We start from the raw sequence: 15888 nt of genomic DNA, 5'->3' as shown, positions 1-15888 counted from the left end.
GCATGTGAAATCATGCATTTTGTTTAGCTCGGTGCCTCCTCCACTTCACAGTCTCCTGCCTCCTTCTCTTATACAGAGCCCTGCCTGCTTAATCCCTGTCTCTGGAAAGGCATGAGGATTATCTCTCAGCAGGACGGCCCAGCTCAGCCTCACTATAACATCTGGTGGCCGACTCTGATCTGGCCACTCTAGTGGAGGAAGGCAACGAAAGGATCGAGGGAGAGGAGGTGAATAAGCAGGGAAAGAGGATTAAGGGAGAGGAACGGTGTTGGGTTAACTGTCTTGTGTTAGGTAAATAAGAAGCATCAGGCGTATAATCCTTTGACAAGCAACACAGAGTGTGATGGTGACTAATGAGTATCACACACCAATCACAGACATTAGCACCCAGCTCACACACTAATCTACACCACACAGCACACGCAGCCACTATAAGCTGTCCACTGGAATATTAAGAGTAGTAGAAAACATACTGTCACACAGTGGTCTGTCCTCATCTGTGTTTTCACATCACATACACTAAAACATGAGTCTATTCAGTTATTAATGTGTCATTTTGTTTCTCAGTGTGCTTTTCTATCATGTGCATGTGTTTTCTGAAATGTTGAACAAACCTTAACTCTTCTGTTGTATTAATGTTCCTTATAGCTTCATTCAGACATGGCTGGAGTGTGATGGAATGACAACAGAACAGTGAGTCATAAAGTAATGATCAGGGCTGGCGGTGCTCCATTCCTTTACAGACTGTGTAAAGTGAATTCAAACATTTTCTTTTAAGCACATTAAATAGGTCATAAATGTATTTCTAAAAAAAAGGTGTAAAAGATTTAGTGGGCGGGTCTGAAAATCACCACCACGTTAGCATAAACCCGCCCCTGCTGCTGTAGAGGTATAAATACATTCAGCACACACTACTACTACTACAGTCTACAGTTAGCCAGTTAGCTGAGCTAGCCGCCGAGCTAGCCACTGAGTTAGCCGCCGAGCCAGCCGCAGAGTTAGCGACAGAAAGCTCTCAAACGTAGCGTCCATGTTTCTGGTAGAGGTGGTGACTTTGATTGACACCCACAGCGTTTGGGAGCAGAGAAACTTTGAAGCCTAATTTCATATATTTGGCGATTTTTTTAATCATTCAAATTTGGCAGGGTGGTTAACAACACACTTTTCTGTGGTATGTCAAACTCAGAACACATATTTATTCTTACTTTACACAGTATCGACGGAAATAAATCGATACCAAGAGTACTGAAACGTCTCCCGTCAAACGATACCTGCAATCCTTTTTGCACCCGCAGTTAGAAAATATGACTTTGTTGCCTCTTAAGTAGTACACAAAAACACATTCATTGCACTTTCATGACTTTTATTTGCCAGTGTATACATCTATATGGACATACACACATGGATTAATAGGGCTGGGTATTGTTTAATATCTGGATGAATGAGAACATTCACAGTGTTTACTCTTCTCTTAGAAGCTGCATCACTGTATCACATCAAGTCCTGACTCTATTCACTCCTCTTTACTAAAACACAAATAAATACAAATTTGATTAATTGATAATTAATATTTCTCTTGTTATTATGCATTCCAAATATCTCAAAATTGCAATCCCAATTACTCTTCTCTTAATAATCAAATCTTTTCTGCCTGAGGTTTCTTCCTGTTAAAAGAGAGTTTTTTCTTGCCACTGTCACTAAGTGTTGCTCATGTGGGAATGTTGGGTCTCTTTAAATTAAACCTGAAGAGTTCGGTTTAGACCTGCTCTATGTGTAAAGAGCCTTGAGATGACTTTTGTTGTGATTTGGCGCTAAATAAATAAAGATTGATTGATTGATTTTCTCTGATGGATTACTCATGATTCAGTGTGATGCTGCCTGACCCCCACACCCCGCCACCCCAATCCCCCTCTAAACCATGGCCTCATGTACTCACCCTCCCCTCTGTCTCACATGATCCCCATCCTTTATCCACAACATAAAGGGGCACAATCAAATATCTTTTTTCCATACACCTGACTCTGCCAGCAAAGCAATCCTATTGGCCCTCGCATCGTCACCATAACAACACCATACAGACATGATAACGTAAATTAATGAAATGTTATTTCAGGGAGCAACAACTATTTATGACAGGTAAAGTCTGTCACTGTGTGTGTGTGTGTGTGTGTGTGTGTGTGTGTGTGTGTGTGTGTGTGTGTGTGTGTGTGTCTGTGTCTGTGTCTGTGTCTGTGTCTGTGTCTGTGTGAAAGAACCAGAGCTATCTTGTATAGTATTTTTAGACATCCACTGTGAGTTTCAGCCTCTGTTCTGTCTGGCAGTAATTATATCCCAAGCTTGGCACCTTGTTTCCACAAAGATGTAATTAAAACTAATCAAGTAAGTGTGACACCAATCGTGCTTCACAAGTGTGACTCATCACATTGTTACGCAACTCGTCCTATAGCATTCACCTCTCCTGCCTCGTCTGTCCTTTCCTGACCTGACTGCGCGCACACGCACACACACACACACACAGTGGGTTGAGGGAAACTGCTCATTTACAATGCAAACAAAGCGAACACAAAGACAGCAGCAGTAGTACAAGGATTCTGCTAAAACTGCCTTTGACCCTGAAAATGGATGGAGAGAGAGAGAGCTTTGAGTTTTTACTCTCAGTGTGAGGTTAAATAAATAAATCATGATGTTGAAAAATGTCTGCTGCAGAGGCCCGAAGCCTTACGGGAGGAGAGTAAAAACAAAGAGCTCCAGATGGAATATTTCACAGTGACCACAATCACTATATAAGGGATTATAGAGAAACACAATAGAGCTTTAGCTGCAGATAAAAAAAACTGTTGGTGCTCTTCAGAAAAGTGCTTCTATTTCCAGACTCTGAAGTTGGATGGAATCACAGTAAGCACTGAGGGGGTTTTGTTAACAGGACACAGGCTGGCTATACTGACTGTCTATTATTATGTATTAGCTCTTTTACACACATCTGTAGTTTGACTCATTCATACCACACTGACTAAATCCCTGTTTGTTGCCATTTCCCCAGCCATGTGACTAGGCTTCCATACACATCACTACTACAGCACACAATAATACTGCATCTGGTATTTAACCTGTTTTAAAGTCACTGGAATCAACACAACTGGTGTCTCAGAAGTCCATCCTCCATAAATCCACATAAAACCAATTCAATTCATGATTGATATGATGATAAAATGTTTATTTCTGTTTGAATGATTTAATAGTATTTGTCATTTCTATGTTAAGCACTTTGGTCACAGCTGCTGTTTTTAAATGTACTCTATAAATCCATTTGACTTGACTTAAAAATGCACTCCCCCACTATTTAGACAAACTGTATCTTTGAGTAGAAAGGTCAGTTACAGTACAAACAACTAGAGCCTGACTGATATATCAGTTAGCCATTATTATCAGCTGATATTGGCCTAAGGTATCTGCATATCTGTTGTTTGATATGTACCGATATTTTTTTTTTAAGTTATATGTACATACCTGTTTTTTGTTGTATGTGTTTTATCATTTGTAGGAATCTATAATAATTAAATTCCTAGTGAAGTTTAGTGTTTCAGTGCAAGAGTTTTTAGTTCAACTGTAAAATATCCTGCCTCCATTACATATCTTTATCACTAGTGTTTGATAACCACATTGCAAAAAATGTGTGTTTTCCATACATATTTTGTATATGCGAGATTATCAGATGATATATCAATATTGGATATTGATACTGATATTATATCGATATTTTAGTCTAATATTGGTATCTGCATCAGCCCAAACCATCCAGTATTGGTCAGGTCCTACAAACAACAGCTGATTCATGGTGTAGATTCTACCTATATGTAGTATTTATATTACATCATTCAACTTGAGAGTAAATCATCTATGGCAGAGGAAGCAGCTGGGGTTCAAAGTCTTGCTTAAAGACACTTGAGCGTGTTAACAAGAGGAGTCAGGTATCCAACCAGCAACCCTGTAGTTAAAATACAACCTGGTCCAGCTCCTAAAAAGTGGGAATAAAGTCAATTACTCATATGTTATAATAGTCACACGTGGTTTGAGGACATTAACAACCAATAAGAAGTGTTTAGGGGCGGACACGGCTGCAAAATTTTGTCCAGATAGAGACAGAGTGAGCGATTTTTTGAGGGGTGGGCAACATTGCTGGACAAGGGGCGATGTCGCTCGCTGCATGTCATCATGTTGCAGTACATCATAAAGCCAGGGCACATGACAGTAAATCAATGTGTATGAAAGCAATTTATTTACAGCCTTTTTGATTTCTCACACACACACATACACACATATACACACACACAACAAAACCAGGGTTCATGTCCATCCTGCTAAATGAAGTTTTTGATAATGAAAGGTAAAACAGCTGTACGAGTTGACATGTGAAGGAATGATACAGTTTCACTCTGAGCCAATCACTAATTGGTGTCACCTTGTTGGGATGTGTAGCAACCCTCCTAAAAAAGAACAAGCTACAACTCCCAAAGGTAAAAATGTAATGGTTTTATTTGTCTCAGCCAGTACGCAATGCTTTAAATAATGTGCTTTTAGACACACTAGCAGACGTGGCAGTGTTGACTGGCCTTCATTAAACATGTACACATTTAAAGTCTGGACTGACACTAAATGTATCCCTCCATTGTTCATAATATGAATCATATGAACTTTGGTGATCCTCTGTAGAAACATGACATTGTTAATAAGGATGTGTTGCTAAATTAGAGGATGACTAGTTAAAAAGGTTGTGAAGCACTGGTGTAGACCTGGTCCACATGTACCAACAAGACATCCAGTCATCCATGAGGACCTGAACACTCCACTTAATGGACAGTGGAATCCGTCAGAAGTCTGTATTATCCTGCTGCTACATATCTGTTCTGTACACAGTCTGCAGAGTTCAACACATCAGGGTTCATTTGATAAGAAGTCAGAACAGAAGAAAAACAACTCCCACAAGAAAGCAGCTTCAACATGATTTACTATTCCATCATTACACTCAAGTTGAGTCTTATCATATTTAAGTGTGCTCACTATATCATTTCAAATCTTCATTTTCACATACAGCATGTCATTCATTTAGTAATGAGGCGATAACAGCATTTTATGTCGAGCAGAATACATACATGAGTGTGTGTATGTGGGTCAATAATGAGGTTTTTTGTGTCCATGTGGTTTAGTCAAATATAAAAGGGTTCAAATGTGAAAATAAACAAATGAATAACTTGCACACATTCTTTTTTAATAGACCCAGCATCAAATTTCTGCTTTCAATCAATCTATCCATTCATCCATCCATTAATATTTACCATTCTTTTGTGGTTACACCATTTGACATTTTCAGGAGCATTCAGTCTTACTTTTGGTAAAAAATGGTGCAAATGTCATTTCAAATGATATAAAACTGATTTATCAATTGCTCATCTTGATAACCCTTGTGTGTGTGTGTGTGTGTGTGTGTGTGTGTGTGTGTGTGTGTGTGTGTGTGTGTGTGTGTGTGTTTTACACTACATCACTGAGGGAAAAAAAGCAATAAAAAGAGAGGCTGCCAGCTGAATGTTATGTTTTCTACACTGCTCTTTGTTAATGAGACAGAAAGAGGGCAGATAAAAGTCATTCTTTACTGTCACAGTTCAATGAATCTGTGTGTAGTTTGCCTCACCGAGTCAGTCATACCTGCCCACATAACCAGACCTTCACTTGACTTACATTTACACACAAACACTGAGGAGTCACAACACAGCACAAACCAAAACACTAGGAGACAGGATTTTACCAGTCGGCCAAGTCATCACACCTAGAATCATTAAAAGGTAGACACACTAACAGACAACAAGGCGTGTACACATGTTGAAGGAAACTGTTGACTCTACAAAAAGCATTCTCATCAACTTCCCCTCTCCTGCATGAGCCCTCAGACTCATGAAGCTCATTCCTCTTCCTTCCATAAGAGAATTCCAGAGGGAAAGGGTCAGGAAGTGGCCTATTTGTTCCAAAGCAGATTCCACAAATACCAGAGTGAGACCTAAAGGGAGAGGCCTGCTTCCCGTTGTTTCTACTCAGCCTGTTAAGACAAGTGAAGATGGCTTCTTGTTACTTTAACCTCCACTCGCTGGCTCTCACGCTCCGGCCTTCCCTCTGGATCCTGCTGCAGCTTCCACATAGTTAAAGACAGAAATCACCTCCAGCATATTTACGAGCCAAGATGTTTTCTCCTGTATATGACTCTAATAAACAGCCTTGTTATGAGCATGGCTGGCACAATATCTGAGAGCATCATATAAAGCTTTACCACACATGTCAGCTTCCTACTACACAACACACTGAGCTATAATTCAGAACATGTGTTTATCATCAGAGGCACTACACAACTACTCATCTACACATTGTGTCTTGTGAATGAACACTTGTTTGGAGGGAATTCTGTGTGAAACTTTTTAGAAGCTAAGACTGGAGAGGAAATGTGAGGAAAAAGGTCTATGCTACAATTTCCATTGTAGAATGTCCTCCACATTCAAAGCCAGGATGTTATTTCTTGTACGGTCTGACTGATATATCAGTCAGCTGATACTGCCTCTCCCACACATATATATATATATATATATATATATATATATATATATATATATATATATATATATATATATATATATATATATATATATATATATATATATATAAAGTTCCCAGTGAAGTTTACTGTTTACTTATAGACAGACTCAGAGAGAGAGAGAGAGAGAGAGAGAGAGAGAGAGAGAGAGAGAGAGAGAGAGAGAGAGAGAGAGAGAGAGAGAGAGAATCATGTGTCAGTCACATCTGTCCAGATGTTCCAGTGTAGTGCAGGTTGGACAGTATAGTACCATCCTTTCATAGTTCAGACTTGTACATGTTTGCACAGTAAGGAGATCACTAGTATTTCCTCCTATAATAACCATAATAATCACTTGTGTGGCAACAAAAAAAGTGTGGAATGAGCACAACACAGTATGTGTCTGCTGCTGGAACACTGCAGTATCTTTTAACAAGTAGCTCTACATCAACACTACAGGATAGTAGAGGTTTGTGGTTCACCATATACTGTATACTGACCACAATACAGCACAGTTATTTTATTATTTTATATTGTTCACTGTGCAAAGTTGTTCTTGATAAAAACATGCTCTTTGTTTACAGATAGTTCCTTCACACACACACACACACACACACACACACACACACACACACACACACACACACACACACACACACACACACACACACACACACACACACACACACACACACACACAGCATTTGATAAATGAGGCAGCTGCTGAGATTTGCCAGAACATAACTGAACAAAAAGTTTCCACTGCTTTTATGACTGAACGGTGGTGAAGTCTGAACACAGTGTAATGTATATGGATGTGTGAGGAAACTGTGTGAGAGCAGGAAGCAGAGAAGTTAAGAGAGGCTTTTGAATAAAAGTGGAAGTCGCTTAAGTCACAATTACTTCCTGAATGGGTCGAAATAACAAGACATGTGCCAAAGTTAACAGGCACCACTGTGGGTACACCATGGTGGAGCACACACAGGGGGAATGAAGTCAGTCACTCAGTCAGTCAGTGATGGAGTGAACAATGAGAGGATAATATAGAGATGTGCTCAATAGCGTCCAGTGCTACGACTTAGATTAAAAGCAGAATGAATATCTACATGTGGGTCAATCAATCACACTTCTGCTGCTACAGGAACAGCTGCAAGTGCTGACATTTTGATTAAGAATTGTTTATAGTCTATCTATTCTATTTGTTTCGATATTTTATTTAGACATTTTATTCTACTTTATTTTATTATATTATCATTCTAAACTTTACATCTTATCAATTTTATTCATGTGTTTCTTTGTCTTTTAGCTATTTAATTATTTTTGTCTTTTTTAATCTATTTTAACTATTTCTTACTGTAACTTTTAATACACTTTTTTCTCTTATTCAAATTTGTTAAGTTTTTATTTATTTCTGTATATACTTTATTTTACTTGATTTAAACACTTTTTCTTTTGTATTCATTGTTTTTATTCCCTCTCTACGTAGATGACTTGTATATTGTCATGCCTCTGATGATAAACATGTTCTATTTTATTCCTCTCTATTCTATGTTGTTCTTGCTCTACATTCTATGTTGTTATCAGCTTGTCAATCAACTGTGAAGCACTTTGAACTACATTAACCTGTATGGAAGCTGCTGTATAAAGTTTGATTGATTGGTTGATTGATAGATACAGCATTTTAATTATAAAACTCATAACATCAGGGAGCCAGTGCCCACAAAGCACCTTGAGGAGACTCTCTGCTGTCCGGTTTTATGTGCCTGCATTAATTATTCAAATGAATCAACCTGCCTCTACACAGAGCTGATGCCAAAGCAGCCGGAAATACCAGAGACTGCTGCCAGAGACTGGAGGAGAGCAGTGTGGAGCAAGTATGAGACTGAAACCAGTATGAGCTGAGAGGCAAGAACACACACGAACACGAACACACACACACACACGAACACACACAAACACACACACACACACACACACACAGAATATGTAGGATAGAAACATAAGCAGTGGTGTTAGGTGTACAGCTGGTATAGGACTGAATGCTGTACATCAGGTTTTACTGCAGCTACTCACTGACCTGGATCATCCTTCAGTTATGACAATGCTTAGTGACATTCAGGTTGTCTGTTTTACTTGAAGGTTGAGGCAGTAAACATCTCATCCTTTACCAAGACATTCCACTGGTTATTTTAGAATATCCTGCCCATACTGGCCACAGCTAAAAGAATAGGTACATCCTGTCTGTCTGCTTCCAAATCTTGATTAAATCTTAATGTGCTCATGTTTATGTGGAAGACTCCTGGCAGCAGGTTTAAGACTAAGTATTGAGCTGCTGTTTTAAACCCTGGAGCAGACACACACAAGTCCACCAACCTCCACTACTTGCTTCTAAGGCTACTTCACACGTGTATCACAAAGCATGGTGAGAAAGTTATCCTGCTATCTTTGGGCTTAATTCAGGCTTTCTGGAATCACAAACCTGCCACATTGTTAACTGATAACCAGATCCAGAGCAGATTCATTATCATTTTTACCAAAACATTTAAACATGCTGTATCAGAGGGCTTACAGTTTAGCATATTAACAGACTAATGGAACATATATTCATTCTCAATTAACCTATCATAATTCATCAACTCATCATAACAAGAAGTGACTGTGATATTAACCCTGACATACTGTTCATATTCTGACTCATAATTGTCTCTACACCAATTCACTTTCATAAATTCTCCTTCAGTCATTAATAAATATTGAATATATCTTATGGAAAAATAAGACATTCACAATCACTATGTTATGGTCCAGGAGAACATTTTATAGAATATGATGAAAACAACATGTTTGACAGCTGATTTTTGATTTTATTTTTTTGCATATATAAAAATATGTGTCAGCTGCACAATTTTTTTAAATTACATATTTTATTTCCATTTCTATATACTGTGGGTCACATTAGGAAAAGTCTTGCTAAATGAAATATGAGGGTTTTTGAACCCTGAACAGTATGTGAGGGGCTTTTTAGACTGAGTGAAATGATACATATAAAAGCATTTGGATTTAGTGTTCTTGGTTACATGTTTAGACTATGTAGCAGTGTTCCTCCTCTCAGCACACACATGTTCAGAACTCTCTGTGCTCATTGAATATCAACCAGTTTGGAGCCAATCATGGTCCAGTATGCCACTTGGAATCATGAAGCCTGCAGTGAACAAACTGAGAATGGACTTTATAATGACGTACTGTAGGAGCAGTTTAACTTCTGAAATGGATGTTTATGAATAGATTCAGTGAAGCCAGGTCACCCAGAGATGCTTCACACTGAATGATCCTGTCTACTATGTCAGAGCTTGGTTTGTATGTCAATCAAAATAAACTGAACTAACATAAATACTATCAAATGGCATGCTGAAGTAGTTTTCCTGTGTGACGTAGTGTAATTAGTGTTATAGACAGATGGGGCGGGGAGTGATGCAGCCTGGCAGGATGAAGCAGTGTCTCTTTGTCAGGACTGAAGGATGGCCCTGCTGCTGGCTCGCCTTTATTCTAAGCAGCAGTCAAGCTGGTGAGATCCGTTAAAGTGGACAAAGAGAAACAGACAGGCCTGCTGTTTAACACACACACACAAATCAACTGCATACATCGGCTCATGAAGCTAAAGGAGGGGAAATCTGTGTGTGTGTGTGTGTGTGTGTGTGTGTGTGTGTTTGACTTAACACTTAAACAAAGCTCCCTCCAGTGTGCACTTCCTGTTTGCTCCATGAAAATCATTAGAGCAGCTTGTCACATGACACAAAGTAAGTCTCTTGTCCAGTCAGAGGCAGAGTGGGATTTTTCCAACTAACACAGCTCTTACAGTAACACACTCCTTCTGTCTCCTGATAGGAAGAGGAAGACAGCTCACTGCCTCAGAGAGCAGATGAATTCAATTGTGGTGAGGGGGGTGGAGAGTTGGGGGGTGGGTGGGAGTAGGGGGGGGGGGGAATCAGAATCCCTTTCATTCTCACTCTGTCACAAGGACCCTTGAACCAAAGCCAATAAAGGCAAACAAACAAAGCCCTCTGACGCTGCCAAGCTGTCCCTGCTGGAGGACACTCAGCTACTGTTAATGCAGGAGATCACACTACACATTAGACACACAATACATTACTCTATACTCAGTCCAATCATCATTCAAGCTTTTAGTCTACAAACTTAAATATGGTAGTTTGACAGAACCTGCAGTGACTAATGAAAATGACACGAAACTGAAAAATACAGCGAATCTACTTATCAATTCAGTATGTTTCACTGAATATACGATTTTCTGCTCACATTAGATTACATTACATCACCACAGCTAATTAAATATCTCTGGCACAGAAAAACCAAGGTTGTAACAAATGACTTATGATACGACTCACTACAGCTGGGCAATTAATCGAAAAATAATGTAAACCGACACTTAGAAACTCTAATGGACATGTCAGTTAATGGTGGTGTTCACTGTTGCCATGACAGCAAACGTTGCATATCTTTAAGGAATTTGAAAACTTGTCTCCAGTGATGATTTGAACCCAAACCATGATCTCTACATAGTTCTAATCAAGTAAACTAGACATTAACCACAGCGTCACACCTTAAAACATCTTTATTTTCACTCCCTAAAGATGCTCATGTGTGAGGGCAGCAGTGGAAAATACTAAACTAAAGAAACTGTGAAAATACATCATTGTTCATCAAGGGTGGAGATAATGGTTCATTAATCGTAATCAAGGTTAAAAGTTCAATTAATCATGATTTTGATTTTTGCCATAACCTCCCAGCCCGACAACTCACACAATTTTTAATATAAATAGACACTCCCACTTTGCTTTTTATCACTGTTAAAGCTGTTGTCAATTTAATACGAGCAGAAGGAAAGAGAGAAGTGATGCCCACTGAGCTGCTGAATGACTTTAAATGTGCAGGTAAGGTTAACTTTCAAGCAATCAAAGTGGAAGTAGAGTGGATGTGATGAGAATAATGATTATGTAAATATGTGGGGTGGGTTGAGTTTGCATTAGCAGGGGAACAGGAAATGAGAAATAAAAAGGTGCGTCTCTCTCTGGATGAGGTGCTGCCTCTCTATAGGCTGAAACTGAGCCACACCTTCATCCATGATGTCACTGCATTTGTTTTTCCTATCACAGCTGATGGTAAATGATGGTGACATGAATGACTTAGGTGTGGCCAGATGTGTGACATTTAACACAGGACCTATGAGTCTTTAATGAACTGTGATGAGGAACGGTTCAACCAGTAGTGGAGGATGTACATGTAAGCAGCTCTTCTCATTACATCAGCAGAGTCAAAACACTGAAGGAAATCAAAGTATGGCACAAAAAATGAATGGATAGGTAGCACTCCATCCATTCATTTTCTATAACTGGATATGATCCCACATTGGTTTAGAGGCAGTATTTAATGATTAAAAGTGAATGTTTAAACCACATATGGGTGTGATTGAGCTCAGTAGGTGAGATCCAAAAACCACAAAAACAAAGATGTTCTATACTTAAGTCACATGATGACAACTAATTCAAACTCCAATCACTCATCAAAGTCATGAGATACAGCTCAAAGTTGAGGGAAAAAGTCAAACTTCCACACTGTATTCACACAAGACTTTATACACTAAGCCTGAGTCTGGTTTACATACAGGTCATATTCTACATCCTCACAGGAATCTATCTATCTATCTATCTATCTATACCACATATCTGTTTACAAAGCATCAATAGTTGATCTGACTGATCAATAAATGTGATTAAACCTTGATTCATGTTTCAGAGAGCAGAGAGTCATTATTGGAGAAAAAACATCTACTATCACACAATATCATGTCCTATTTTACCTAAGACATGAAAATATAACATTGCAAAAGAATTAACTATTCATTTAACTAAAATACATGTCAATAGATACAGCTCTAATTTGACCCAGAACAGCCTATAACATTTTTTGCGCATTTTGGATCACTTTAGGCAAAGTCATCAAATTTCAGAGTAAAATACATTTGAGGTGTTTTTACAGCTGTCAAATATGACCTGAACACTAATTAAGGGTTAACCATCACACACACACACACACACACACACACACACACACACACACACACACACACACACACACACACACACACACACACACACACACACACACACACACACACACACACACACACACACACACACACTTTCTAGGGCAGATTAGTACTATGAACTTGTTGCATAATCACCAGCACAATAAATGCTGGTGATTCAAAGCAGTAGTACTACTATTCATCACTATTCATTCCTATTCATTACCGTTCATCACTGACAGAGCATACGGAACAATAAAATGTGGACTCATAATGATGCATTAAGAGGCTCCAAAATCCTCCTCTTCAAATCAATACAGACATAAATAAAGTTAGTGGGGGACTTTGTCATCCCAATCAGATGCTGAAATATGAGACACAAGGTAGTTATAATACAGAAACAAACACATACATGGAGAGGCTCTGGTGCTTTTGTTGCAGTCAATCTGCCTGTCAGAAAAGAGTTTGTAAGACTGGGCATGTGAAAAAAAAAACAATCAAGACATGAACACAGAGCTCCTCCACCCAGAGAGAGAGCTACAGTGATCTTTAAGTGTTAATATGTAGAAAGCTACTTACTGGTCTGGCCTCCCTGCGCAGTCCCTCAGTGTTCCTCAGCCAGCAGCGACTCAGCTCACTCAGCTCCAGGATGGGCTGCACCTTCAACCTCACCGTGTCTCCAGACTGCCGAATCATCTCCACTATCTCGTCCCGACTCTTGTTCTCCACGTTGCGCCCGTTTATCTCCACCAGCCTGTCTCCCGGCACCAACCCCAGTGCCAGGTCCTTGGTGCCGGCACCGGGCTCTGCAAAGTGGACCACGCGCCTGTACACTCCTCCGTCAGGGCTGCGGTCCAGCATAGTGGTGCGTCGCAAAGAAAATCCAAAGTCGCCAGTGTTGCGGCGTTGCAGATCCAGCTCGCGAGTTTCAGGAGCGCTCGGTGCGACGACGGCCGGGAGCTGCAGCTGTGCAGGGAAGGTCTTGTCCACCACTTCGGGGATGCAGACTTTTTTAGTGGCGTCGTCATCTATAGCTCCAGACTGCTGCTTGAGGCTGTGCTTGCGGAGCATGCTGAACACTTTGCTCTCCACCTGTGGGGACGGAGCAGCAGAGTTCTGGCCTGAAGGTGTGGAGCCCTCTGAGGGGCTCTCCTCTTTGCTCCTCTGGGAAAAGGAGAAGCGCTTCATCATCTGACCCACCTGCGAGGAATTCTGCTTGGCCAGCGTACCAAAGTGAGCCACGCGATCTCTGACTGAGCTGCGGTGTCCGTCCTGTCCTCCTCCACCCTCACCCTTCAGGTCATCGGTGGAACTGGCAGCACTCAGCTGCTCATCCAGAACCATGCTACTCCTGTTGCTCAAGCCATCCGACTCAATGTCAGTGAGGGTGAGCTCAGAGCTGCTGGCCACTTTAATGGGAATGGGGTTAGAGATCTCCAGTTTGTTCTTGGACTCACGCTTGGCCTCCCTCTTCAGGTTAAAGAAACCGCGCCGCATGCTCATCTCCTCCAAGCTGCGCAGCTCTGCTGCAGACATCCTCTCCTTTTTATCCTTCTTCTCCTTCCTACTCCCTTCCCTCTCCTTATCCTTTTTCATCAGATTGAACATGGTGAATTACCCACTGTGTTTCCCTCCAATGTGGCTCTGTTGTCCCTACAGAGTTAGAGGTCCAGTTCACGAGTCAGCAGCTTTTGTAGTGACCAACAGGGACAGATCCCCTGGGAGAAAAAACACAAAACGACACCATGAAAAACATGAAATCTTGATCAATACATTACACTGACAAGAATGTAATCGTGATATTTCATATCAAAATACTGACCATATTTTATATGATATGGATATAAATATGGATTAATTAATTGTGGTTTTTATTCTGCTAGGTTGAGAAAATAGTTTGTCTTTTACCTTTAAAGCCCTCATTCATTTTTATTTTCATTATTATTATTATTATTGTTGTTGTTGTTGTTGTTGTTGTTGTTGTTGTTGTTGTTATTAAAAAACAGGAAAAGACAACATGAAGATAATACAATAGCACAAAGAATCAGTCCAAACTGATGTGTTGATCAATAGGAAAATCATTCAATCAGTCAATTATTTTGATAATTGATTTTATCATGTAGTGACAGCTTTTCAAATGTGAACACACTATACAGTATGGGTTACAGAATAGACAGAATATTGTGATGGAGATCTGATCTGTGCTGAAAAACTGTGAGCTGATTCTTCCACAGAGATTCTGTGAAATATTTAAGTAGTATTTCCAGAATATGCATGTGGCATTCTGAGTAATAGTGAGCATGTATTGTTAATTTACACACTGTTTTACAGTCATATAACGCAGTATTTGATAGTCACGTAGGCTAAATGAAAGTACAGACCAAAAACTGATATCATAATAATAGTGAATATACTACAAGATCACAGTTTGTAATTAAATATCCAAAAAAACAGCATGTAGCTGTATAACTCCTTTTTGATTGTAACAGTACAAGTTATATTTCAAAATATATCTCCTGTTCTTTATAATCAATGCATTATGCAGGAATAATCAAATAGGATATGCATAGTTTCTCATTAACACACAGCTGTAAGTGGCTGATGGACAGTTTATTTTAGGCAGAATAAACAACTATTATTAATTCAGTAGGTATAAATAACATTACATTAACACCATGTAACCTTCAAAGCCTACTGTAACATGCTGATGGTCAGAAGTGCATGCTGGAAGTCTAGTTCACATGAAGCATCCTGATTGAGCCTCCTTCTAATATATAATATAAACAGTTCATTAATCAGTGTATTTAGTGAACTGATCCCTTTGATCACACTCATAGACATCAGTTTTTGTTTGTGATGCCCGAGAGATTCAATACAATTTTATATATTTAACAATTAATCACAAATATGATTGACAGATTGATCAAAAACACAGTTATATAGCATTATATGAATACTGTTATGTATTCTATAATTCTAGGCTGAGGATAATAAGATTAGGCAATAACTGTAGAAGTTGACATGTTAAGGGCCATATTAATGTGCAATAGTTGCCACTATTATTTTCACACTTCAAACAGCATCAGATGCTTATAAATTAGATGGAGCAACAACAACATGTATGGCATATGGCACGCATCCAAATGTTTGTCCCAATGCTCAGGACTGCTGT

The 15888-nt window shown here is 39.4% G+C and overlaps 1 protein-coding gene across 2 annotated transcripts in view; it reads right to left on the bottom strand.

The window, feature by feature from the left end:
- The window catches only part of myo18ab (myosin XVIIIA b), a 145184-nt gene that overhangs the window by 128101 nt on the left and 1195 nt on the right, over positions 1-15888 (bottom strand). For both annotated transcript variants that reach the window (XM_053321307.1, XM_053321310.1), the window contains exon 2: positions 13296-14434. In XM_053321307.1, coding sequence (XP_053177282.1) covers positions 13296-14324 — 1029 coding nt within the window. In that variant the 5' untranslated portion in view covers positions 14325-14434. The remainder of the gene's footprint in view (positions 1-13295; positions 14435-15888) is intronic.

Source organism: Scomber japonicus, chromosome 6 (assembly GCF_027409825.1).
Source record: "Scomber japonicus isolate fScoJap1 chromosome 6, fScoJap1.pri, whole genome shotgun sequence".
NCBI lineage: Eukaryota > Metazoa > Chordata > Actinopteri > Scombriformes > Scombridae > Scomber > Scomber japonicus.
This window is presented reverse-complemented; position numbering and strand designations above follow the sequence as displayed.